Source organism: Solea senegalensis, unplaced genomic scaffold, assembly GCF_019176455.1.
Source record: "Solea senegalensis isolate Sse05_10M unplaced genomic scaffold, IFAPA_SoseM_1 scf7180000017321, whole genome shotgun sequence".
Taxonomy (NCBI): domain Eukaryota; kingdom Metazoa; phylum Chordata; class Actinopteri; order Pleuronectiformes; family Soleidae; genus Solea; species Solea senegalensis.
In genome coordinates, this window is record NW_025322339.1 from 1 (window position 1) to 27,400 (window position 27,400).

The window sequence follows — 27,400 nt, forward strand, 5'->3', positions numbered from 1 at the left end:
AAAACTATTCGCATGAAGCAACATCTAGGCTCTTCACGACCCAGAGCTGCCACTAACATGCAGTATGCCTACACCGACAGTGCAGGAAAAGGAGAGATTGCTGCACTTACCAACATCACGCAGCAACTCGCTCAACAACTGGCCGATATACAGAAGCAGCTTGCAAATCTCACTGTTGTCCGGTCAAGCTCCAGTCAATCCACTGCTTTCAAACCCACACCTGGTCACAAGTGGGGTGAGGGGCAGGGGGCGGGCAAGCCATCAAAGAACCCGTCTTCTGTTCCCAAGCCAGGCTACTGCTATCGGTGTGGTGAAGATGGCCATATAAAGCCTCATTGTGACAATCCCCCAAACTCTGCACTTGTCGCCGCAAAGAGGAAGCAGTTCAGCGAAAAGCAGCAAAGATGGCAGAAATCGAATACTCCGACAATGTCCTAACCAGAGAAACCATGTTGAATGTTATGAATTAACCCAGATTACTCCCGCTGTTCCAGCTAGGTTACCCAAAGGCCTGGTTGGATCCTGCTGCACAGCCAACATCAAAATCTCTGGTGAAGAATTTCACTGTTTGTTGGATACAGGATCGCAAGTCACTACGATCCCGGTGTCGTTCTACAACCGTAATTCCTTATCTTGGATATGTGGAGATGGTGGTTACATTCCCCAGTGAGTTTCTGGGAGTTGATTTGGATGTCTCCACGCTAGCACTTGTTGTTCCTGACGTTGGAGCCCATCAGTCCCCAGTGTTAATTGGCATGAACACCTTGGAGCCGCTGTACAACCAGTACATTGGAAGTGAATACACTAACTTCCAGCCGACTGGCCATGGCTACAAAGCAGTGCTGAAACTACTGCAGATCCGCCACCAGCAACACCAGGTGGGCAGCAATGGAGTGGTAAGGTTAGCCAGCAAAGCTCCCATCCTCGTCCCTGCTGGTCACACCACCCTCATAGATGGTTCCATCCACACCAGCATGCTGTTTCCTGGTCAATGGGCCCTTGTGGAGCATCCAGCTTCACCACTGCCAGGTGGGCTGTGTGTCAAAAGCTCTTTGATCATGCTCCCAAGTCAACCCCAAGAGAAGATCACAGTCATCCTCAGCAATGAGTCGGATCAGGACGTGACCATCCCACCTCTCTCTACCATCGCTGAACTGGCAGTTTCGCCCCAGATCTTATCGCACACTGTGTCAACAAGCCGGTCATCATCAGAAACTTCCCCTACTCTGAAGTTGGATTTTGGAGAATCACCTATTCCACCAGAGTGGAAGAGGAGAATCACTGAGAAGCTCAACAACATTCCTGATGTTTTTGCACTTAGTGATATGGACTTTGGATGCACAGACAAGGTGAAACATCGCATAAAGCTACACGATGAAACTCCATTCAAGCACAGGGCTAGGCCCATCCACCCTCAAGACATTGAAGCAGTCCGACAGCATCTAAGGGACCTTCTAGAGGCTGGTGTCATTCGTGAATCGGAGTCGTCATTTTCATCGCCAATTGTTGTTGTCCGTAAAAAGAATGGTGACATACGGTTGTGCATTGATTACAGAAGACTGAACCTTCAGACCGTTAAAGATGCCTATCCCCTGCCAAACCTGGAGGAGTCGCTGTCTGCTTTGTCCGGGTCCAAATGGTTCAGTGTTCTCGATTTTAAATCTGGATATTATCAGATCGAAATGAATGAAGAAGACAAAACTAAAACGGCTTTTGTGACACCCATTGGATTTTGGGAATTCAACCGAATGCCTCAAGGAGTAACAAATGCTCCATCAACATTCCAGCGGTTAATGGAGAAGAGCATGGGAGATCTACATCTAAAAGAAGTTCTGGTTTATCTTGATGATCTTATTGTCTTCTCAGATACACTGGAGGAACACGAGCGGAGGTTGCTGCAAGTATTACATCGCTTGGAAGAATACGGTCTCAAGCTTTCTCCCGAGAAATGTAAATTTTTCCAGACGTCCGTTAAATACTTGGGACACATTGTTTCAGAGAAGGGGGTCGAGACTGATCCAGATAAGATCTTTGCTCTAAAATCGTGGCCAATTCCAAGAACCCTGAAGGAGCTCAAATCATTCCTGGGATTCGCTGGATATTACCGGAGGTTCATAAAAGGGTACTCCGCCATTGCAAAACCCCTCAATGATTTGACGCGTGGCTATACACCTACCTCCAAAGTTCAGAAAAGGTCCAGTCCAGTAAAAACCCATGACTCGAAACAGCCCTTTGGAGAGCGATGGTCCCCCACCTGCCAGTTTGCATTTGAAATGCTCATTGAAAAGTTGACCAGTTCCCCAGTTCTTGGCTTTGCTGACCCAAAGCTGCAATATATTTTGCATACTGACGCCAGTACCACTGGGCTTGGAGCAGCTCTATACCAAGAGCAAGAGGGTCGGCTGAGAGTAATCGCCTATGCCAGTCGTGGCCTGTCAGCGAGCGAGTCGAGGTATCCTGCACACAAGTTAGAATTTCTTGCATTGAAATGGAGTGTGTGCGAAAAGTTCCATGACTATCTGTATGGAGCCAGCTTTGTGGTAGTGACTGATAACAACCCGCTCACTTACCTGTTAACAACTGCAAAGTTAGACGCCGCCAGTCACAGATGGCTTGCTACCCTGTCCACCTACACTTAAACCTTGACGCTGACGCTCTATCTCGCCGCCCTCACAGCCACCCTACTGACCTCACAGAACAGAAAGATTGGGACCTGATCAACAAGTTTACGACAGAGCGAGTCATTAAATCTGGTGAATTGGAAGAACTCAACACAGACATTATCTCTGCCATCTGTCACCGCTGTCTTGTCACCAATCAGTCCAGCAGTTCGGCAGGGAGTCCCATTGCCTTGGTCAAGTCTCTGAGCCTGTCAGCTAAAGCCCTTCCTGACTGTTATGCCAGCGAGAACCTCCATGGCTTACCAGTTGTTCCCTCCCTGTCACACCTCAGCCTTAAGGAAAAGCAACGTGCTGATCCATTACATTACATGTCATTTAGCAGACGCTTTTATCCAAAGCGACTTACAAAAGTGCATTTAAACATTTGGGTACATATAAGAGCTAGAAGTAAGTAAGAGCTTCAAGTAGAACAAACAATTAAGTGCTAGTCATAAGTGCGATGTACAAGTTTTTTGTTTTTTTTTTTGTTTTTTTTTTCGTCTTAGTCGAGGTAGAGTCGGAAGAAATGTGTTTTTAGTCGGCGTCGGAAGATGTGGAGGCTTTCAGCTGTCCGGATGTCGATGGGGAGGGCGTTCCACCATTTGGGAGCGAGGATCCAGTCATAAGAGAGGTTATCTACCAGATGGAGACTGGGGAAAAGGTTCCCCCAACAGCAAGGCAAGAACTTCCAGACCTTGTGCGGTTGTTGAGGGAGCTAAACCGCCTCGAACTGCAAGAGGACATCTTGTACAGAAGGAGGCGAGATGGAGAAGAAGTCTTGTTTCAGCTGGTGTTACCGGAGGAGCTGAGGTCAATCGTGCTTACAAGCTTGCATGATGACATGGGCCACATGGGCCTCGAGCGGACCCTAGACCTTGTACAGTCCCGGTTTTTCTGGCCCTGCATGGCAGCTGACATTGAAACTAAGATTAAGACCTGCAACCGTTGTGTGAGACGCAAGGCGCTCCCAGAGAGATCAGCACCACTTGTTAACATTAAAACCACTCGTCCCTTGGAGTTACTCTGCATGGATTATTTGTCACTTGAACCAGATCAAAGCAATACAAAAGACATTCTCGTCTTCACGGATCACTTTACAAAGTTTGCAATAGCCATTCCCACAGCAAACCAAAAGGCGAAGACAGTGGCAAAATGTTTATGGGAGAACTTCATAGTGTGTTATGGGATACCAGAACGCCTCCACACAGACCAAGGGCCTGACTTTGAGTCCAAGTTGATTAAGGAGCTTTGCCAATTCTCTGGGATCGTAAAAACACGAACAACCCCTTACCATCCTCGGGGAAACCCAGTTGAGAGATTCAACCGGACCCTGCTCAACATGCTTGGAACGCTCGAGCGCAAGCAAAAAGCTAGATGGAAGGACTATGTGAAACCGTTAGTGCACGCTTACAACTGCACACGGAATGATGTCACCGGCTTTACACCATATGAATTAATGTTCGGCCGTTCACCACGTCTTCCAGTGGATCTGGCTTTTGGCCTGCCTGTGCGGGAGCATCAGACTACTTCTCACTCTCAGTATGTTGAGGACCTGCGGTCCAGACTTGAGGAAAGCTTCCAGCTGGCTTTGAAGAATGCTGTAAAATCTGGCGAAAGAAATAAAGCCCGCTTTGATCAATGAGACATCGAGTCTGAAAGAAGGTGATCGAGTTTTGGTGCGAAATGTACGACTTCGTGGCAAGCACAAACTGGAGGATAAATGGGAGCAGGATGTCTATGTTGTTGTAAAACGTGTTGGAGACCTGCCCGTGTACACAGTGCAGCCTGAAGATAGGGCGGATGTACCGACTCGTACACTACACCGAGATTTACTTCTTCCATGTTCCTTCCTACCTGTATGTGGTCATTCAGATCCTGCACCAGTTACACCTCCACGTCGTCCTCAAACCCGGAGCCAGAATCCAGCTAGTGTTGATCACACTGAAGATTTGTTTGAGGAGGAAGATGGATGGAATGTGCCTGAAGTTCAGATCAAGCCAGCCACATTCCAGTTCCAAAGTTCACATGTGGAACCCTCTTCTGAATACAGTACTCAGTCTCTATCCAGGACTGTTGGTCTACCTGTGTTCTCGGAGGATGCTGTATGTTCTGATCTGGAAATTGTGCACTTACCTGTTGATGGGGAGTCTTCTGCTGAGTCCATAGCTTCTCTACCTGTGGGAGAAGAGGAGCCTGCGCTTGGTGAAGCAGTATCTGTGACTGATGGGATACTACCTACCTGTGTTCTTGAAATTCTACCTGTTGAAGGATCAGTACTTCCTGACCAAGCAGAGACATCACCCAGCCAAAGTGAGCAATTGCTCAGTCCATCTCCGATATCAGTTACAGCTCCAAACTTACCTGATCCAGTCGATGAATCGATTCCTGTCGCCAGACGTTCTACTCGGCAGCGTCAACCTCCTAATCGCCTTGAGTATGTGGCATTAGGTAATCCGCTTATGACGGTCGTGCAGACACTTTTTCATGGGTTGGTTAATGCTTATAGCGACGCATTTAGTACCGCAGCAGTAAAATCTTGTGTTTACGATGTTTAGCATGCATCAGGAGTTGCATGGTCTAAAGGGGGGAGGGTGTAACCCGGGTGAAAAACCCCATTGTCATTATTATTCCCTTTTTTTTGTGAAGCGTTAAATGATGCCGTGTGTCATTACGTCGTGCCGTTACGTCATTTCGTCGCGTCGTTACGTCATCACATTGCGCCGTAACATAACTCCGTTGGGGCTCGCTGCCGGCAGCAGTGAGAGGAGCACGCCGGGGAAATGTTTGCAGGAGGTACGTTGTAGTACGCCGCGGAATATCGTAATTTAAACACTCTGGAACTAAATGCATTACAGTAACCTAATGTTGAAACATAGGAGCCGACTACCGGAGCCGCTGATCATACGATTCGGAGACCTAGTCTAAATGAATCATGGAATTGGTGAGTTGCGCTAACGCTACATATTACTTGATGCGGTAAATGCCTGTTTCTTTGAATATGTCCTACCACAGAAAATATTAAGCATGCTAAGGTTGTTGGTGATACTGAAATGATTGATAAATATTGTAATATAACAAATATTGTTATTTATTTATAGTGATTTAATTATATTGTACAATATTGTGATTGATATACTGATATGTATTGGGATTATTGTGTGATTATGAGATACTTAATAGGTCCTGTTTTCCATACAGGCCAGGTGATGGCGAGAAGTATAAGAGTATAGTCAAGTTTGAAGATCCTTGGAAACCTCCACTGCTTTGGTCGGGCTGGTAGGAGGCTCCTTGGCACAGGCGCTCCTCTCTCTCTCTGCCCTTACACTCAATTAACATTCCACACCTACATTACACACATTCACCCATTAATACAGACTGTTCCCTAAAACTTATTTATTGTCAATTTGTATATATATATGATCGGAACTGTACATATTGTATTGTTGTATATGAATGGCCATTTGTATTTTGTTAAATAATTCTGGTAATGGTTCACAATTATATGGTGTCACCAAACTTAAACTGCGTTCTGTGTCTTCCTCTCCACTCCTAGAGTCAGACCTGTTCTTCTGAATTCAGCCCAAACCTTAGACTTTCGAAGCTATAACGCATCTAAATAATAGCTATCTGTTAAACTAATTGTACCTTATTAGGGTAGTGTACATGTTACATTTATATTTAGTGCTTTCTGACTAAAAAAAAACAATCAAATCAAAGCTGGTTACAAAGCTATATGCAGAAAGTGGTCCTGGCAACTGAGTGCAAAGAAAAATGTTTGAGAACAAACTGAAAATACTGCATTGTGCATACTTATATCTCAAGTGTCAAAGTAGTTTCCTTTTGAAAAGAACACTTTTTTTTAACCCTACCTTTGTTTCAAACCATTTTAATGTGTAACCCCAAAATAGAAACAGTCAGAAGTATTAAAACAAAAACACAGCTTCCGATTTTAGTAAATTCTCTAATGGCTTCAAATACCTTCCCATAAGAGTAACCCTATCTGTAGTTTACTCTATTGAGGATGACTAACGTGCAAGTAGAGTTTTCAGTGTTTGATTTTTTTTTGAGAGTCCGTTTCCATCAAGAAGATCATCATGGAGATGATCTTCTGGAAAGCTTCAAATGTGTATCTCAGTTCTGGCGGGTAGCTGAGGTCAAGAGCATAAACAAGCGCGAACAACATCACCACAGCAAGTGGTATGTTTCCCAACTCATGCAGAACTTCCACACCCTCCAGAACAATACCTACATCTTCCGGTCCAACATCTGGCTCCTCGCCTTCCTTGCGAATGACAAAGATTCCAAATGTAGTCTCCGTGATTGCAGCTTCAATGCTTTGACCATCCGTGTTCTTCACAGAAATAAGGGGGAAATATAGGATATATATGTAAAGATATGTTGTCCCATTTTACACACACACAGAGTAAAACAGCTATCATTTATCAAATTTATATTAATTAATATGTAGGACTGGTGAATAAAAACTAAATTACATACCATGTATTCTTTCACAAGGTTCTTGGGCTCTTCATTCAGGTACACACACAGGGCTTTGATGATGCACTCTCTTCTGACATCAATGGCATCAGTCTGAGTATTTAGGACATACTCACTTCTACAACTGACTCGGAGAACCCGTACAAGATTTCCAATGTGCCTGGACTGTCTGTTTAAGCACAAATGGCAAATAAAAACCTTGAAAAAAGATAACCTATTAATCAACAGGTAGAGAAGATTTCACAAACAAAACATTGAATTAAACTTTCTTTCAAATGTAACGATCTTTATTGACCATTGTTTATGATATATGAAGTCACAATATCCATGGGGCAGTGGTTGTATGTTCAATCATAGAAATCATTAATCATAGAAATGTCAAATGAAAGCATGTGGTCCCAGGAAACAGTAACTACCATTGCAACATCAGTGGACATCGTCACATCTGCCTAAGGTTCATATTTATCAGATCCTTCTTCAAAAAAGTGCATTACCCACATCTAGTTTTATTTCTCTCCAACCCTCTGACAGTTCCTCTTTAATGTCATGCATTAAGTTTGAAATATTAAAGCTGTACAGGTTTGACAGTTTCACATTTTTTCTATTATCATACCTGGGTGATGGGTAACATGATGCTCCTAATTTTTCATCCTTGAACGCCACCTTTCTTGCCAGACACCCTCATCAACTTCGAAGAGTGAGCATCCAGCTTGGAGAAGAACTTGGACAGCAAACTGACGGTTGTAATCCTCTTGAATTCAGCAGTTAGCTTAAACGGAAAAAAAGGGCACACAAAAGCAAATTTGACTATCATAGCATTGAAATGAGCTACTAGTTCAACAATTGTCATCTATCACCAAATCCTGAATCAGCTCACGAGTTACTTCAAAGGCTTGCCCACATTTTGTTGGCTGATATAAATCACACTGTACATATTAAATGAAGACAACATATTTCAATTAAAGTGAATGAGCACTGTGCTATTATTCACCTACCTCACGTACACAGAAGAGAGCTGGCCATCTGGTTTTGTAATCCGCAATTAAGGGTGCATCACGAATAACTTCTTGCCTTCTGTGTGCAAAGGTCTTCTCCATCATTGCTGCCAGTGTGTCCTCATTGTTCCTTTTCCTTACGTCTAAAAGCAGGTTCTCTCTTATCTTTTCAAGTGTCTCTGCAGATTCACCAGATGGGTAGGTGGGGCAGTAATTTACTTGGGCTCTTCTGGGCTTCTTTACACCATAAGCAGGAGTGCATTTGTCTACAGGTTTATTTGTCAGGGAATTCAGTTCCACCTCTGGACATCCAAGCCGCTTGAGCTTCCTCCTGTAGTTGGCAAGTTTGTACTTTAAGCTCACCTTCCAGCCACCATATCCAGTGGCAGAGCCTGGCTCTTTCAAACATGGATGTGATGACACAAGGGCTTCGGCAACCTCTTCAACCTCATTGTCTGAGGGGTACACTTTGTATTTAACAATTTCTTCAGCTAAACTGTCAAGAATGGCAGTTTTAAGTCTCATGTCTGGATTCAATAAAGTTCCGCTCTCTTTGAATGCAGTATTGGCTCTGTCCAGCTGCAGCTCACAATCATATGGGAATCGAGGAAGAAAAAAAACAACAGGCCATCCAGAGGATCTTGAAGGGATGGACTCAGGTGAAGACAAAATATCTGTAAATATCACACAAGCTACCAGATGAAAGTGATGACTCATTACCAGACCCTGATGTGGCAGGAGTGGAGTAGGGTGGAGGGGGTGAACCACCAGGCAGGACAGAGGCAGCTGAATCAAAGACAAGTTTTAAGGTACTTTTGTCCTGGATCTCTGACATTGAAGTCAAGTTGGTAAATTCACTGCCAAACTCCGTATCCATAAATTGCAGCCTGAAGTGCTCCTCTACCCCACACAGCCTCTTTATGTTCTGAACAAGTTCACCAACAGTCTCTGGAAGCCCATCTTGCAGGGTCAGTCTCTGGGAATCGTTTATCCCCGAGGATGATTCTGAGTTTCACTGTAGCCATTTGACAATAATCTGGGAATAAAAACAAACACACATATAAAAATCTATTTGTACAAGTGTACATATTATCTAAGGTTGAGAGACTTATTTTCATTGGTTATCCTAAAATATAATATCTAGATTCATTATTATACATGATTATTATACATTTCAACAATGTAGCCATAATGGTCTCCAGTTTTAGCGGTGCGTGTTGCGCGAGTGTCGACGTGGACTGTGCGCAGCGCACCACCGCACCGCACTTCCTTGTATCTTGAAAAAAGAAAGGAATAGCCGCTGTATTACAACCTTGTGCATTTGAAATTGTATTGTATCTTGAGCATGCACATGACTTTATTAGTCACTGGCCGTTTCTCAATATCCATACTTGTGCGTACTTGTGCGTACTTGCGTACTCCCGTACTTGTGAAAACGTCATCAGCCTCAGTCCAAGTGCTGTTCCAATTCTCAAGTAAGCGAACAGCGAGGACAGTTCTCAAACCCGGAAGTGTTCTCGCTCCGCACATGTTTACCAAGTATGCATCGGAGGTGACTTAAGCGTACTTGGGATGGCCATGTATCCCAGAATACATTTCGGCGGAGCATAGCAGCAGATAATAGAAATATAAATCTGAAATAAATATTTTTCTGTGTCCCGGAACAAAGTTTTAAGATCATTTGAGGCGAGAAATTAGTCTTTTAGAATTCAAATATGTGGTTTGTGTATGAAGATATGACGTATTTATAGTTTGGCAGCGACGTTTGTCGGAGGTGATCAGCTCCGCCTCTGTGGGCGCTCAGCGCTCACTGTGCCCGGCACAGAGCAGCGTTACCTCGGCCTGTCCTGATGAAATGATCCGCTGGCTCAGACGTCGCTGTCATTAGATGCTCGGTGTGATCCATAGATTTGTTGTTGACGTGTTATTTTGTTTTTAATGGAAACGTTTTGACAGATTGAAAGTTTGTATATTATTTTTATTTTTTTTTATTTTAACTTTAAATGTTAGATTTATATTAGTCGCACGGTCATTGTATCTGTATTTAAATATATGTAAATATTAGATATGTAGGGTAGTATATATTTGTACACGTCATATATATATATATATACTACTCTACAATGCTGTAATATATCTATTTTCCACATTATATTATTTATATTGTATATTTTAATAGAAATAAATTAAGAAATGAAGTTAAATATTTAAAATGTAAAAATAATAACAACATATATATGCATTTATTAAAAGTATTTCATATGTTCATTCATCAACACCGTAGGTAGCGCTAATGAGGCTGCAGCACCATTCAAACAGCAGAACATTACATACATACTTGCATACTTGAGTATTGAGAAACAACCACATACTTGTGTACTCCCGTACTTGGCAAGTATATACTCCCAGCGTACTTCTCAAGTATATACTTCCCAAGTAAGCAAGTACATACTTGCTAACTTGAGTATTGAGAAACGGCCAATGTGTGCCGTGATTTCATAGCGCTGTCCACGGTGATGAAATGAGCCTCTGTGTCGGCAGCATCACGGGGTGACCTCATTATATAATTCCAGATTTTGGCTATGTTTGCACTGAGTGTGTTTACTTAATTTCAACAATGGGGCAAATTATGCCAGGGGGAGGAAGAAAGGGAGAAGGAGGAGGAGAAAGCCTAAATTGACTTATTCACAAGCTGTTGTGCCCGCCCTGCATCCAGAGTGGCGTGTCTAGAGAGAGGGGAGGGAGTACTTAAGGGGAGCTGCATCTCAGCCTCCAGCTTGTGGGTCCTCGCCTGAGGAAGGACAATTCAGCCCGAAACGTCGCGACAGAGGCCCACCATATGAGCTCGTTTGTTTTTTTAGTTTGTTATTTTCGGGGGAATAAACACAATTTGACACTGGGAAATCCAAAAAGATACAATAAACACAAAATAGTGTTATTGTCACAAAAAACGTAGTACTTACCCACATACTTACCCTACTTACCTGGGAATCCTGGAAATACCTACCTGGGACAATTTGGAACCTGAAAGAGAAAAAAACATCATTATTACGTACAAGGCCAATTCTAGGCTACGTAGTTTTCTCAATGGGTAATGACCTTGTTTCGGAGTGCTGGACAGTGCCAAGGGGCACGCCCAGACGTGGCGGACTCCGGGAACGGGCGGTGTCGTTGAGAGTGCACTGACATCCTCCCTCTGGGGGGGAGGATGTCAGTGGGGGGGTGTCCTCCTTTTCCCCAACCTTACCCTACCCTTACCCTAACCCCTAACCCTTACCCTCTTCGACGGCAAGATTCAAATTCTTCTAGAACTTACCCTACCCTAACCCCTACCCTACCCTTACCCTAACCCTTACCCTGCAAACTAAAAACTGACAATCTAACCCTGACTCTTTTGCTCTAACCTTACCCTCTCTGGCTTCTTGCCCAACACCTAACCCTAATCCTGACCTGGCTCTGACCCTTCAAAATGTCTCTCTCTCTCTCTCTCCCTCTCTTTTGCAGGACGGGCTCTGGGGGACCGGGCAGGCCCTGCCGGGGATGTCCTGGATGGTGTGTGCACTGACTCCTCTGCCCCTTGTGGACAGTGGGGTCCAAATGCTTTTTTTCTACCCCATTCTATCCCACTCCCCTTAATTACCTAATAATCTAGATCCTGCCTGAAAACCGTCCTGAGCCCCATGAAGCCTCCTTCAGCCTCACCTGAACCCCATCGCCCCCCCCAATGAGGAGAGTGAGGCCATGTAAAGGGGAAAGTAATAGGTGAAGGCAAAAAGAAGGACAAATGAAGGCAATACTGGAAAGGACGAAAGCAGAGGTCAAAGGTCAGAGGGCAAATTATGCCAGGGGGAGGAAGAAAGGGAGAAGGAGGAGGAGAAAGCCTAAATTGACCTATTCACAAGCTGTTGTGCCCGCCCTGCATCCAGAGGGGCGTGTCTAGACAGAGGGGAGGGAGTACTTAAGGAGCTGCATCTCAGGCCGTTTCTCAATACTCAAGTTAGCAAGTATGTACTTGCTTACTTGGGAAGTATATACTTGAGAAGTACGCTGGGAGTATATACTTGCCAAGTACGGGAGTACACAAGTATGTGGTTGTTCCTCAATACTCAAGTATGCAAGTATGTATGTATTGTTCTGCTGTTTGAATGGTGGCTGGCGCCAAGTGCTGCAGCCTCATTAGCGCCACCTACGGTGTTGATAAATGAACATATGAAATACTATTAATAAATGCATATATATGTTGTTATTATTTTTACATTTTAAATATTTAACTTCATTTATTAATTTATTTCTATTAAAATATATAATACAATGTGGAAAATAGATATAGTACAGCATTGAGTAGTGTATATATATACGTGTACAAATATATACTATTCTACATATCTAATATTTAAATATTATATTTAAATACAGATACAATGACCGTGCGACTTTAATATAAATCTAACATTCAAAGTTGAAATTAAAAAAAAAAAAATATACAAACTTTCAAACTTTCAGGTCAAAACGTTTCCATTAAAATCAAAATAACACGTCAACAACAAATCTATGGATCACACCGAGCGTGTAATGACAGCAACGTCTGAGCCAGCGGATCATTTCATCAGGACAGGCCGAGGTAACGCTGCTCTGTGCCGGGATATAGATTTATATTCCTATTATCTGCTGTTATGCTCCGCCGAAATGTATTCTGGGATACATGGCCATCCCAAGTATGCTTAAGTCACCTCCGATGCATACTTGGTAAACATGGGCGGAGCGAGAACACTTCCGGGTTTGAGAACCGTCCTCGCTGTTCGCTTACTTGAGAATTGGAACAGCACTTGGACTGAGGCTGATGACGTATTCACAAGTACAGGAGTACGCAAGTACGCACAAGTACGCACAAGTATGGATATTGAGAAACGGCCTCAGTCTCCAGCTTGTGGGTCCTCGCCTGAGGAAGGGCAATTCAGCCCGAAACGTCGCGACAGGGACCCACACATGAGCTCGTTTATTGTTTTAGTTTGTTTTTTTGGGGGGAACTAAAATAATTTGACACTGGGGAACTCAAAAACATGCAATAAACACAATATAGTGTTATTGACAGAATCAAAAAATACGTAGTACTCACCTTATACCTACCATACTTACCTGGGGAGATCCTGGAAATACTTACCTGGGACAATTTGGAACCTAAAAGAGAAGAAATGTTACATCAGTATTACGAATAAGGCCAATCCTAGGCCGCGTAATTTTCTCATAGGGTAATGACCTTGTTTCAGAGTGCTGGGCAGTGACGTGGCGGACTCCGGGAAGGGACGGTGTCGTTGAGAGTGCACTGACTCCTCCCTATGGGAGGATGTCCTATTTTGCCTAACCTAACCCTTACCCTAACCCCTTTTTTAATCCCTAAACTTTCCCTATTTGTTTTATTTCTGTCCATGCCTCAAAAAAGAGGAAATGAATAACATATTGTGGGAATGAAGAGGTTTGTGAGGCCCTGAAGAACTTGGTTTCGGTGCGTCCAATTAAGTTTCTTCGAAATAATGGATGAAGGAGCCAGAAAAAATCTGCCTGTTAGGTTGCTGTTTGAGAGGACAGCTGGCCTGCAGCGCCTGGCTCCGGTGTGTCTGGTGCAATCCCACTCGGGGGCGTGTCCTAGGCTCCTAGGGGTATAAGACGAGAGCTCTGCCTTCTGGAGCTCACTCCTATCACAGCTTGAGAGAAGGAAAAAACAGTCCCTCGATAGCAGTGACCTTACGAAGCCACCGCCTGAAGAAGACCTCTTTGGGTCGAAACGTTGCGGGTTAACGGCACGTGCATACATACGTACATACACACACACATGCACACACACACTCAACAATCTTTTTCCTCATTGATTTTCTCTTTTTCTTTTTTTCTCTTTCTCTCTCCTTTTTCTTCCTTATTATTATATATATCACTAATCATATGTAACCCTACCTTGTCCCTAACCCTAACCCTCTAAATATAGATATCTAACTAGTAAATAATTCATTTCTAATAAATAAATAAATAACAAAAATATTATTACATATGATACAAAGCTGCCTGTAGAAAAAACCTTAGATTAGGACTCACGATGGTCCGTCCGCAGGATGGGTTGTGGACGGTGGTGCGATATGGGAGGAGACGAAGGGACCCATATGCTGCCCACACAAAAAGTGTGAAGTATTGGGATGTTGCTGGTCCTCGGTCTTGGGAGAGGGGGCGGGACGCTGTTCGGGGGAAGGACCGTGCTCTTCCTGTCTCCCACTCAGGGAGACAGGCTCTGCTTCCTCTACCTAACCCTACACTTCTGGCCTATAATAACCCTGATTGGGATCACAACTATTGTTACTGGTCCTGAATATTGGTCTGCGTGACCTCTGGCCTTGACCCTGGCCTGATGTGCGTGTGTTTGGGTGAGTGTGGGGTTCTTGGTCCTTTTGAAGGATGATGGACTGATGATGGACTGTGCCTTCATCCTTCAAATTTTTCTAGACCTAACCCTAACCCTTACCCAGAAATAAACCTTGTAAATAAGTAGTAAATAATTCAGCAATATCTTAATAAACAAATTAAATACACAAATCACATGCAATATGGCAGTATGGAATTTGACTTGACCTCATGATTTTAACTATGAAATGAATTAATCATCTTTTAATACATAACGTTTAAATTGCATTCAGCTCACATGATTTTAAGAAGCATAAGTTTTAACTGTATTTAACTACCATGAAATCATTTTTAACTATATTTCCCAACATGGTTTTACCCACTAACATGTATAGTTTACAATCAGATCATTAAAATGACTTGCAAACAATGGACTGTGACGATGCAACAAGCTCACCGGCTGTGTCTTCCTTGAAAGCTTTGTTTTGCACAGTCTTGGTGTTTCAGTCCAATCCACCAGATCTCATTCCTCCTCTCATGCTGCTTGCTTCCACTGCTGCTCTGTAGTGATTCTCTGTGTGTGTGTGACTCCAAACTCCCTTGATTAGTAAATCACTTCACCTGGTGGACTCAGCCTGGTGCATTCAGGCTGGGAGAGGCTCCGACCTGGTGTATCCAGGCTGGAGGGGCGTGGCCCACAGCACTGTAAAACCCGATGAGTTAGTTCAACTTAAACCATTCAAGCATAAAAACTTTTTGATTTAAATAGTAGTAACTCAATTATTTATTGATAAAGTAACGTGTACAGTTCATTGTACTAATTTCATTCAGTTAATCAAAACTAGTTAGTATGTGACACTTATATGCAGCATTTATCTGAACTTAAATGATCTTCTTTATACAAATGTTAATACTTAAGTTGAATTTACTCTTTTCTTTCTACTAAATCAAATTATTACATTCTAGTTCTGACAACTTCAAACTTTGTCATGACTACATACTTCATTTGAGGAAACCATTTAAGTTGGGTTAACTCATTACAAACAAACACACATGTGACAATACTTAAACCATTTATGTAGTTGAATGCTCTCAACTGACCACACAACATTTCAGTGTTTACAATTCTAGGAAGAAACTGTATTAATCTAATACATTTTTAGATAAATGACTAGAAGGGAATGCAGTCCTGAGGATCGTGTGTAAACCTGGATGTAAGAAAAACAAGTTTGTCAATTCCTGTAAAGTTCAATAGCCTGACCACACGCACACAGAGGGCAGGGGGAGGGGCTTGACAAACATAAGCAGACTCCTGTGTTTCTCTTCACTGAGATCACAGAAAATGGATGTTCTGGGTCAGCTGATTTTACTGCTTCTGTTTGTGGAGAGTTCAGGTCAGTGTGTCTGTGTGTCGCCTCAAATGATCTTAAAACTTTAAAGTCTGTTATTCTTGCAATTGTTTTATTTTATTTTTACAGTTTTTATTATGTCTTCAATTTTCAGAAAATCTATTCATGTTAGAGACAAATATAATCATTTTGTTTGGTTTTAAAATTCAATGGTTTGGTTTTTTTTTGGTACCTGAGAAATCTCACACATGGTGCCAAACTGTGCCGAACTGTGCTGAACTAGAGAACATGGAGGCATCTTTTCACGAAGCCTCTTTTGTCTTTGCACAGCTAACGTCCACATGTTGTTCCATGAGTTTAAGCTCCCACTGCAGATTTTTAAATAGCTTGAAATGTGGAATCAGAAAGTTGTGAATTCCACAGGGATAGGGTTATGGATGTAACCCATTTACATCCATACAAGACAAAAAACAGCAGAAATATGTTTTTGTTCACTTACAGCATGGAAAAGTGCAAAAAAAGAAATGACTGAAGTGTTGAATAACAAAATGTTTAAGCAGAAGACATTTTCAATTCAATTCAATTTTATTTGTAAAGCGCCAAATCATAACATACATATTATCTCAAGGCACTGTACATAGACAACATCAAGGAGAGCAGAGAACCCCAACAGTTCACACAATGAGCAAACACTAGGCATCAGTGGAGAGAAAAAACTCCCTCTTAACAGAAGAAGAAATCTCTGACAGAACCAGGCTCAGAGATGTGCGGTCATCTGCCTCGACCGGTTGGGGTGAAAGGAATAATGGGGGACAGTGGAGAGGTGGGGGACAGAAAATGGGGGGAGAGAAAGGACAAGAGGGAGATGAGGGAGAGACAGAAGAGAGAGAGGGAGACCAGGAGCAGATACACAACAACTGTATCAGGTTACAAGTTTATACAGTTACTGATATCGACTTTTTAATTATAAAATAATAATAATGGTGACGATGAGCGTAGCCTCGAAAACTGGATCTTGATCCTGCAACCTGCATGATGAGAATACAGAGAGAGAGAGAGGGAAGGAAGGAAAGACACAAACTAGGGAGAGAAAGAGACAAGGTTAATGACATATAAAAAGTCATAATCATATCCTGAGTGTGAGAGAGTGAATGTGCGTGTACCACAGGAAAATCCCCCAGCAGTTTAGTTCTATAGCAGCATAAATAAGAGATGGTATAAGCTTTATCAAAAAGGAAAGTTTTAAGTCTAACTTTAAATACAGAGAGGGTGTCCGCCTCCCGAACTATCATTTGGAGCTGGTTCCACAGGAGAGGAGCCTGGTTTTCATTTCACTCACCAGTGTGTGCAGGGTCTGTGTGTGTGTGTGCGTGTGTGTGCAGTGTCTCTGTGTCTGTGTGTGCGTGCCAGTATGTGTGTGTGTTCAGATCAGATAATGGGTTAGGGTTAAACTCAGCAAATGTTAATATTTGAAAGTTAGAGTCATTTCTGACTTTCCACTGTGTTGAAATCATGAATTATGTCACATTGAACACACACACACACACTCTGTTTACACTGAGTTATCTGTGTGTGTGTGTGTGTGTGTTTAGAGTGCGTGCAGTGTTTTGCACATTTTGACCCTTCCTCAGGTCAGTGTGGTGAAGAGCTTGGTGAAGTGGATGAAGATGACTGCTGTCAGAATCCTCACTATGGTTACAAGGAAACACACAAAGAGTGCCAGTCCTGTGGGTCAGTGACACACACACACACACACACACACACAGAGACACACACACGCACGCACAGGAAAAAAGTAGTATATTTCATTGTAAACACAACATTGATGTGTGTGTGTCTGTGTGTGCGTGTGCATGCTCAGTCCTCCAGTGTGGTCTCTCTGGTCGTCATGGTCACAGTGTAACGTTGTCTGTGGAGATGGAGTGACACAGAGAAGCAGGAAATGTTTTGGCATCGGCGGATCAGAGTGTGACAATCCTGCAGAGAATCTACAAACACAAGCCTGTACAGGAACCTGCTGTGATGGTACACGCACGCACGCACGCACGCACGCACGCACGCACACACATAACTACATTTGTGATTGGCTGCACAGTAAAGGGGTGGAGCTTGTGGAGTGGGTGGTCTGCATGCTCAGTGACCTGTGGTGAGGGCGGAGTCAGAAGCAGAGACAGAGTTTGCTCCAGTCCTCCTGAGTGTAGCTTGTCCTGCACTGGTCCTTCAGAGGAGAGAGAGGCATGTCCAACACACACCTGTCCAGGTACAATCTGTCTGTCTGTTCACACCTGTCTGTCTGTCTGTCTGTCTGTCTTTCTCTTACAGTAACCTGTCTGTCTTTCCTCTGTCTGTCTCTCAGTCCATGGTGGTTGGTCGTCTTGGTCCACTTGGTCTCAGTGTTCTGGTTCATGTGTTGACGATCAGCGTGATTATGTCCCCTCAAAAGTGCGACATCGTTCATGCTCTAACCCCGCCCCCTCCAATGATACAGTCCCACCTGGTAGTGGTTGCCATGGAGACAGTTCCCAGGTAAAAGAGTGCAGTGAACTGCCAAACTGTCCAGGTGAGACAAAGACACGTTCAGGAAGAGACACACTTGTCCAACACTTCCTCACCTGTCTCTCACCTGTCTCTGACCTGTCTCTCACCTGTCTCTGCAGTGCACGGCAGCTGGGGTGTGTGGTCTCTGTCCGGTAAATGCTCCGCCTCCTGTGGGGAGGGGCTTCAGACGTTAATCAGGAAATGTGATCAACCCGCCCCAAAGTATGGTGGGAAATTCTGTGACGGACCAAATGCTCAGACCAATGTGTGTCACAGTCGTTGTCCAGGTAACTCACTCATTCATTCAGTCACTCACTCACTCAGTAATTCACTCAGTCAGTCAGTCAGTCACTCACTCAGTCAGTCACTGGCCGTTTCTCAATATCCATACTGTCCGTACTTGCCCGTGCTTGTGCATACTTGTCCGTACTTGCGTACTCCCGTACTTGTGAAAACGTCATCAGTCTCAGTCCAAGTTCTGTTCCAGTTCTCCAGTCCGGGAGCAGCGAGTACGGTTCTCAAAGTGTTCTGGCTCCACCCGTTTTAACAAGTATGCATCGGGTGGTGACTTAAGCGTACTTGGGAAAGCCATGTATCCCAGAATGAATTTGGGCCGAACGTAGCAGCAGATAATACAAATATAAACCTGAAATATATTTTTATATTTTTATTGTCCCGGAACAAAGTTTTAAGATAATTTGAGGCGAGAAATTCATTTAGAATTCAAACATGTGGTTTATGTTTGAAGATCTGACGTATTTATAGTTTGGCAGCGACGTTTGTCAGAGGTGATGTTTTAGGGTTGGTCAGTCACTCGCTCACTCACTCACTCACTCTCATGTCTCTAACAGTGGACGGGTTCTGGTCTGGTTGGTCAGTCACTCGCTCACTAGTTCACTATCTTGTCTCTAACAGTGGACGGGTTCTGGTCCGGTTGGTCAGTCACTCGTTCACTCACTCACTCGTTCACTCTCATGTCTCTAACAGTGGACGGGTTCTGGTCAGGTTGGTCCAGCTGGGGCGATTGCTCTGGTTCCTGTGTCGTGGAAGGACGGCCTCCCGTCAGGACTCGCTCCCGCTCATGTTCTAACCCCGCCCCCTCATCTAGCCCTCCTGGCAGAGGTTGCAATGGTGATGACAGACACATAGAGGACTGCAGTGACATGCCTCCCTGCCCAGGTAAGCAAACAAGGCCCCCCCCTTTTAAAAACAGGACTAGCCATATGACTCCCAGGTGACGTCATCATCAAGTGTTGCCATGGAAACAACAACAACTCACTGTCATTTCTCAGTGGACGGAGGATGGACGTCCTGGTCTCCCTTCACTTCATGTCCAGTCACCTGTGGGGTGGGACTCGAGGTGTCAGTCAGGTCATGTGACAGTCCTGCTTCTCAACATGGCGGCCAGCCGTGTCCTGGGGAGGGACGTCGAACCAGAACCTGTTCCACCCACGTCCACTGTCCAGGTATGTATGACACCAATCGGCTGTGGGTGTGGCTGTGGCTGTGGCTGTGGCGAGGGTCAGAGGTCAATGCACAGCTATGGTAGCACAGGTGACGCATGATTGACTTTTCTGTGACGATGATTTGTGATTGTTGTTGTCTCAGTGGACGGGGCGTGGTCTCCGTGGTCGCCATGGAACCAGTGTCTTTACCCATTTGGTGGTCGGGACATTCGCTGTAAGCACATCGGTGGAAGTCAGAAAAGAGAGCGCGTGTGTCGACATCAGGATCATAATGGATCGATCTGCAACGGAGGATCTCTGACAGAGACCAGGGTCTGTTATGATGTCAGCAGCTGTTACGGTGAGAGACACAAAGAGACACACGCACACACACACAGAGAGAGAGAGCGAGACAGAGAGAGAGAGAGAGAGCTACAGGATTCATTTTAAGGTCCTATTGATTTTTAAATGTCTAAATGGGACGGCTCCATCTCACCCGTCAGAGCTTCTGTCTGTTCATGTCCCAAAGAGGACAACAAGGATGGCAAATTAAATGTTGCTAGTTGTACCGAGATCACGGATGAAAACCAGGGGTGACCGTGCTTTTGCTGTTGCGGCGCCCACACTTTGGAACAGTCTTCCCTTTAGCGTTAAAACAGCTCAGTCTTTGAATGTTTTTAAATCTCCCTTTTGAAGACCCATTTGATTACAAGGGCCTTCAGCACAATCTGAGCAGGATTTTATTTGGTGGTTATTGTTATTGTTTGTAATTTAACTATGTATTTTAACTTTGCTGACATTTTTTATTGCCGGTGTACAGTGATGGTTGTTGTAAATGTGCTTTATAAATAAATTTGACCTTGACACAGACACACACTTGTTGTGTTGCAGTGATTGTGTGTGTTGTTTTGCAGTGATTGTGTGTTGTGTTGCAGTGATTATGTGTGTATGTGTGTGTTGTGTTGCAGTGATTATGTGTGTGTTGTGTTGCAGTGAAGGGCAGCTGGGACAAGTGGAATCAGTGGAGTTTGTGTACCCCTGCCTGTGGAGGAAACTCCAAACGCTACAGGAGAAGAATCTGTGACCCTGATTTCAGTGACTACAAGTCAGTTGTAAAAGTGTAGTGACTGTGCCGAGAGTGCCCCCTGCTGCTGTGAGTGAGTGACAGCGTGTGTCGTTGTGTTTCAGAGCTCTCATCGGTCGTCTCTACGAGAAAGCCACGTTCTACGGGATTCCGCGTGCCGACTGCGGCTCGCTACCAGACGGCGAGGAAAAGTTTGAGATCCAGTCATGTGTCAATGTCCCGCCATGTCCCGCCCACTGATGAATCAGTGCAAAAAGTTTCATCATCATTAAGACCACGCCCCTTTAATTGGCCACTTTCTGCTTGTGTTGATGTGTGGTCCTGTTGGGGGCTTTTATTGTGAAGGTCATGTTCCAGCCTGTGTGTAGTAACATCATGTAACAGTATACATTTACTCTTGTACTCCTGTCCTTTCATTCATTGATTGATTGATCCCGATTGGTCAATCACATATTTTTAAAGGCCACATAGACCGGAAGCTCCAATTAACGCTGCGTTTGTGTGTGTCTGCGTCATGACCTCGTTTATGAAACCCTAAAGTTTCAGCACAAACAGTTCAGCCACTGTTGAGAAAATAGTGTTGTATTGTTTTCCTGGGCTCTGCGAAGCGGATCGGCACTTCCGTAGGTTGATGTCGTCATCAGAAATCCTCACCACTCCTCTCACCACCGTAGCGCCTCATGGTGCGGCACTAGTCCGGGCACATCCAGTTGCGTACATTCAACCGCAGAAGAAGAAGAAGAACTACTCTCGTTGTAGCTGCTGAGATGCAGAGCATCCACCGTGCCAGAAGGGTTAGGGCCAATCACAGCACAGTCCACGTTCAGGGGTGTGATTTTGGTCTGAAACAGCGCGGCTGACGAGAGCGTCAGTGAGGAGATATTTTGATCGGCTCGTTTGCAGCGATTAGGAGGTTTTTAATCATGAAAACAAGTGAATATATGTAAGTAGACCTCCATAACTAACATATATGTGTGATACAAGCATTCGATGTCACCTTTAAAATTCAGCTTTGGTGTCAAACTGTTTCTCAGAAACTCACTCACACACACGTGCGTGTTTGCTGTTTTGAGCTCTCTGGGCTAGGGTAAGGACTGAGTCTGTCACTACTCCTCCTCTGATTGACTGATTGCTGTAAACAGGAAGTACACAGATGCTAGGGGCGGGGTTTACATATGTTTATTCATTTCCATTATGATGATAAAAGAAATTTAAAAAAAAGTAATGTCAGAGGAAGAGAAGGCGGGCTTCAGGGAGGCAGCAGTCTCTTTAAAAGGATAAGGGGTGGAGCTTAACTGACTGTCTCAGAGTGTTGCCTAGCAACAGCAGTCCTCCAACCAAACAACATGAGGCGGGGCTTTGCTTGAGCAAGATGGGTGTGGCTAAAGTACTTCATCACTCTCTGCTGTGTGGAGCTGCGTGTCGTCAGCGTCCGTCATGATGCTGCTGTCCTGACTGTCGTCCAACTCCACCGCTGACCCGCCCACAGACAGACAAGTGTGAGAGAGAGAGACAGTTAAGTGTGAGAGAAACTGAGGTCAGAGAAAGTGATAAAAATGAGTGTATCTACAGCCCTCTGTGGTCAAATCCAGTTACTGCATGCACATGTTTAGTCCACATAGTCTTTACATTATGTGATAAGATTTTTACTGCAACAGGCCAGCTGTGGTTCTGTTGCTAGGCAACAGCAGTAGACCTGTGGAGGCGGAGCCTGAAGTGGTAAGTGCTAAGCTACATGCTACGCTCGTGTTTCATTTGCATGTGTGTTTATCATCTCGGTAACCACAACGTTATCCAAGCTCCAGGCGTCCTGCAGCAGTCTTTCACAGTCACAATGTCTTCTGACTCTGGCTCAGACTCCAGATCAAATGTGTAAGGGATTACGACATTACTCAATATTTTGATCATTGCTAGAGGTGCATCTGCCTTTCCAGAGGGGGCGCTGCAGGTCTGAGAGCTGACGTGCCAATTACGCCACTTCCAGGTAACTGGCCAATCACAAGACAGTCCGTGTTCTGCGGGTGTGGTTTTGGTCTGAAAATTTACATCGGCTCGTTTGTAGCGACAAGGACGTTTTTGAACATAAAAACCACTTCATGTTTGTAAGTGCACAATATAAATGTAATTATGTTCTAGGGTCAAGGGTAAGGGGTCACCTTCATCCTCGGGCAGGTATCTCTTGTCGATGGCCTCTTTGATCTGGTTGTTGGCTCCTTTAGGATCCAGGTCCATGGCCCAGCTGAAGTTCATCAGAGCCAAGTGAGTCTGACCCAACTTCTTATACACCTGAGGGGGCGGAGCCAAAGCACAGTCACAGAGGAAAGTCAGCTGACCAGGGGCTCAGACATCAGAGGGAGAGAGGTCAAAGGTCATAGAGAATCAGCTTACCTTTCCTATTAGGAAATACACAAGAGATTCTTTAGGAACTATTTGTTTCAACTCGTCCAATTCCTGAAGAGCTGCCTGAGAGTGAGAGAGAGAGTGTGAGTGAGTGAGGGAGGGAGAGTGTGAGAGACAGTGAGTGAGAAAGAGAGGGAGGGAGAGTGTGAGCGGGAGAGAGTGTGGGCGAGTGAGAGAGAAAGAGAGAGTCAGAGGGAGAGTGAGTGAGAAAGAGAGGGAGGGAGAGTGTGCGAGAGAGTGAGTGTGTGAGTGAGTGAGAGAGCGAGAGAGTGTGTGAGTGAGAGCGAGAGAGGGAGGGAGATTGCGTGAGTGAGAGAGACACGGACAGAGATTTTATATATATATATACACACACACACACAGGGTTAGGGTATAAATACAAATGTGTACATTTATATGTATATACACACACACATACACACACAGTTTATTCATGAGTATAATAAAGTATCATTGTGACCCCGCCCCCTCCCCTCCCCTCTTACCTTGTACTTGTCATTAGCGAACAGAATGGACGCTCGGTGAAACTTGCAGAGAGGATTTTTAGGATCGATGCCAATCGCTCTGTTCAGAGTCTCTAATGCTGCATCTGACTTCTTCAGAGCATGCTGCACCTACACACAAGTTACAATACACACACACATACACACACACTCACTTCAGTTATGTTTGCTATGTATTTTTTTGTTTCCATTAGGAACAGAACCAAAATAACTGAGCTGATCCATTTTTCAGTTAAACTTCACTTAGGGTATCAGAGTAATGGTACAGTCAGGGCAGAGCTAGACCCACGACAGTCAGCTGATTGTGCGACAGAAAAGTGTCACTGACGGATATTTTTCTACCATGATGGAAAAATCTGAGGTGTCATTTTGACAGATTGAACACAGAAGTTGATCGACCTGAAATAATTCATACACAACACCATCAATAACTGCAAGTAAACAGATACACGCATTAAAACAAATATGATGCCATATTTCATTATATTTAATTTAGGATCAATCAAGCGAGTGATCGCACAACCAGGAGGGTTAGGGTTAGGGGTTAGGCCTCATGTTTCCGTGCAGACAGAAAAAACGATGACGTCATATTCCCGGCTCTCACACTGCCGTCATTCAACAGTCCACACTCCACCTCCCAAGTAAAGGTACTGTTCTAAGTGGAAACACAAGCCTGACCCAGGACTTTACCATTCCAAACTGTTCTGTACTTAACTGAACAATGATGGAAACACAGAGCTACTTGGGCAGCCCATGGCCAAATGGAAAGGAAACTTGGCTTGTAACGGGAGCATGTTACCCAAATGCTGCTGCTCCTAAATCGAGGAAGACTCTAGTAGAGGACGGATTAAATGCAGAGAAGGAATTTCCCCTGCAGGACTGATAAATGATTAATTTAATTAATCTAATTTAATCAAATTAAATTAAATTAATTTAATTTAATTTAATTTAAATTTACTAATAACAAATAATGGGGGGAAATACATATTAACACAGAAGGTGGCGAGGGTAAATGTTAACAGGGAGTGTGCAGACAACGTACCACACCAATATGGCAGAGCAGCACTGAGCTCTGTGGGTTGATGCTGAGAGCTTTCTTAAAGTGGATTTCTGCCAAGTTGAACTTTTCCTGTTTGTAGTATATCATTCCCAGACCATACCTAAACCCAAACAAAGAAAACACAACTGTTAGCATAGCTAAACCCAAACAAAGAAAACACAACTGTTATCATAGCTAAACACAAACAAAGAAAACACAACTGCTATCATAGCTAAACACAAACAAAGAAAACACAACTGTTATCATAGCTAAAGACATCAAAGAAAACAACTCATAGCTAAAGACATCAAAGAAAACACAACTGTTATCATAGCTAAACACAAAGAAAAAAAAAATAAACTGTTAGCATAGCTAAACAAACAAAAGAAAACGTAACTGTTAGCATAGCTAAACAGAAACAAAGATAACATAACTGTTATAGGTAAACACAAAGAAAAACATAACTGTTATCATAGCTAAACACAAACAAAGAAAACATAACTGTTATAGGTAAACACAAAGAAAAACATAACTGTTATCATAGCTAAACACAAACAAAGAAAACATAACTGTTATAGGTAAACACAAAGAAAAACATAACTGTTAGCATAGCTAAACACAAAGAAAAACATACTGTTATCATAGCTAAACACAAAAAAAACATAATTGTTAGCATAGCTAAACACAAAGTAAACGTAACTGTTAGCATAGCTAAACAGAAACAAAGATAACATAACTGTTATAGGTAAACACAAAGAAAAACATAACTGTTATCATAGCTAAACACAAACAAAGAAAACATAACTGTTAGCATAGCTAAACACAAAGAAAACATAACTGTTATAGCTAAACACAAACGAAGAAAACATAACTGTTATCATGGCTAAAAACAAACAAATAAAACATAACTTATCATAGCTAAACACAAAGAAAACAACTGTTATCATAGCTAAACACAAACAAAGACAACATAACTGTTATCATAGCTAAACACAAACAAAAGAAAACATAACTGTTAGCATAGCTAAACACAAACAAAGAAAACATAACTAAAAAAAAATCAGAATGTGGCAGCATTACAGGCTCATGCTAATGAAACCATAGTGTGTGATGGTTACCATACCATGCATTGTAGTGTCTGTTGTTGACTCTAATGGCGTTTCGAAAGCAGGCGAGTGCTCGGTCCAACTCCTCGGTCAGAACAAACTCATGACCTAACAGAGTGTATGCGTACGCAAAGCCTGGGTCCACCTGAAAGACACACAGGTGCACAGGTAAGCTCATACAGCACAGGTGCACACAGGTAAGCTCATTGCTGAGTGGTGCCTTCATCACAATGGTAACCACACTGCTCACCTGGATGGCCCTCTGGAAGAATTTGATAGCAATGTCATGCTCCCTCTGTAGGCTGAAACAGTTACCAGCAACACACCAGGCCTGCACAGAGAGACAGGTGATCAGAGACACACAGCTGATCCTAACCCATCAGACAGGTGAACATGTCTCACCTCAGGACAGTTCTTGTCCATGTCTGTCAGGTCTTTGGACAGAACTGACAGAGCAACATCTTTCTGCAGGTGCCACAGCGTCGTCGAGTAAATCTCCATCCCTTCAACTCTGTACGACTCCATCCTGCGCACCTCACTGAACAGACGCTCCGCCTACAATGACATCACCACACACGTCACCTGTGTGTGTGCATGTTACTTGTGTGTGTGTGTGCGCGTGAGGTGTGTGTATGTGTTACCTGTGTGTACTCGGCCAGTTCAAAGTAGGCTCTGCCGATGTGCGTGAGGACCCAGCCAGTGCTGTAGTGCTGTGGAGGCAGTGAGCTCAGGATGTTGATGGCCTCCCTGCAGTTGTAGGAGCACAGCGCCTGGTAACCACGGCCCAGCTCCCGTAACAACGCCATCACACTGTCTGTGTGTACACACACACACACACAGATCTGAATAACTTCCTGTTGAGTGGTACAGGTGTGTGTGTGTGTGTGTGTGTGTGTGTGTGTGTGTGTGTGTGTGTGTGTGTGTGTGTGTGTGTGTGTGTGTGTGTGTGTGTGTGTCTTTTTAAGATTGAGTCAGGACGTTTTTGGTTGGTCCTCACGTTCTGTCACATATTAAAATGGCTTTTTCAGGGTTAAGACCTGGTTTTAGGGTTAAGGTTAGAATTGGGTTTAGGTTAAGGGGAATGCATTATGTCTATTAGTGTGCACACAAAGAATGCAAAACCAACGTGTGTATGTGTGTACAGTATCATATGCTGATGAGCAGTCATCTTCTCTATGTGTGAATCCCTGTGTTGAAAACACACACACACACACACACAGCTGAGAACAGCACCCTCCATGAATTCCAAATTATACTGACATAATCACCTCCCACCTCTTCACCCGTCTCCTCTCACTGTAGCCGTTCACAGCTCTGCAGATTCTCCATTCAGCCGTCCACGGTTGATTAACGCTTGGTTAACGAACGACACGCTAACTAACTCTGTGGACTTGTGT

The 27,400-nt window shown here is 43.8% G+C and overlaps 2 protein-coding genes and 2 long non-coding RNA genes across 4 annotated transcripts; 2 read left to right on the plus strand and 2 right to left on the minus strand.

Annotated features, from left to right (window-relative positions):
* Window positions 1-5,312: 5,312 nt before the first annotated feature.
* Window positions 5,313-6,182, plus strand: LOC122764216. Its single transcript, XR_006359576.1, has 2 exons — window positions 5,313-5,601; window positions 5,859-6,182. It is a non-coding gene; the product is annotated as an uncharacterized LOC122764216 (long non-coding RNA).
* LOC122764215 lies at window positions 6,096-9,361 on the minus strand. Its single transcript, XR_006359575.1, has 4 exons — window positions 8,153-9,361; window positions 7,771-7,926; window positions 7,158-7,326; window positions 6,096-7,011 (listed from the first exon to the last, which is right to left on the minus strand). It is a non-coding gene; the product is annotated as an uncharacterized LOC122764215 (long non-coding RNA).
* Window positions 9,362-15,856: 6,495 nt separating this feature from the next.
* Window positions 15,857-21,444, plus strand: LOC122764214 (properdin-like). The gene is made up of 11 exons (XM_044018518.1): window positions 15,857-15,933; window positions 17,481-17,619; window positions 17,750-17,913; window positions 17,984-18,148; window positions 18,245-18,448; window positions 18,546-18,713; window positions 19,414-19,605; window positions 19,719-19,892; window positions 20,035-20,232; window positions 20,865-20,976; window positions 21,060-21,444. The coding sequence occupies exons 1-11, from the start codon at window positions 15,882-15,884 to the stop codon at window positions 21,193-21,195; spliced, it is 1,704 nt and encodes a 567-aa protein (XP_043874453.1). The 5' UTR covers window positions 15,857-15,881; the 3' UTR covers window positions 21,196-21,444.
* Window positions 21,445-22,118: 674 nt separating this feature from the next.
* Window positions 22,119-26,844, minus strand: LOC122764213 (cell division cycle protein 27 homolog). Its single transcript, XM_044018517.1, has 9 exons — window positions 26,645-26,844; window positions 26,406-26,558; window positions 26,254-26,334; window positions 26,021-26,148; window positions 24,901-25,018; window positions 23,841-23,969; window positions 23,344-23,418; window positions 23,112-23,241; window positions 22,119-22,429 (listed from the first exon to the last, which is right to left on the minus strand). Exons 1-9 carry the CDS (start codon window positions 26,807-26,809, stop codon window positions 22,338-22,340), a joined length of 1,071 nt encoding a protein of 356 aa, XP_043874452.1. The 5' UTR covers window positions 26,810-26,844; the 3' UTR covers window positions 22,119-22,337.
* Between the last annotated feature and the right edge of the window lie 556 nt (window positions 26,845-27,400).

Excerpts from the sequence above, each read along its gene's own strand:
- LOC122764214 (XM_044018518.1), top strand. The coding sequence starts at position 15,882 with ATGGATGTTCTGGGTCAGCTGATTTTACTGCTTCTGTTTGTGGAGAGT. Across the intron at positions 17,914-17,983 it reads TACAGGAACCTGCTGTGATG|TAAAGGGGTGGAGCTTGTGG; the intron begins GTACACGCACGC and ends TTGGCTGCACAG. Across the intron at positions 20,977-21,059 it reads CCTGATTTCAGTGACTACAA|AGCTCTCATCGGTCGTCTCT; the intron begins GTCAGTTGTAAA and ends GTTGTGTTTCAG.
- LOC122764213 (XM_044018517.1), bottom strand. The coding sequence starts at position 26,809 with ATGGCGTTGTTACGGGAGCTGGGCCGTGGTTACCAGGCGCTGTGCTCC. Across the intron at positions 23,242-23,343 it reads TGTATTTCCTAATAGGAAAG|GTGTATAAGAAGTTGGGTCA; the intron begins GTAAGCTGATTC and ends CCGCCCCCTCAG. Across the intron at positions 22,430-23,111 it reads ATACCTGCCCGAGGATGAAG|CGGTGGAGTTGGACGACAGT; the intron begins GTGACCCCTTAC and ends TGGGCGGGTCAG.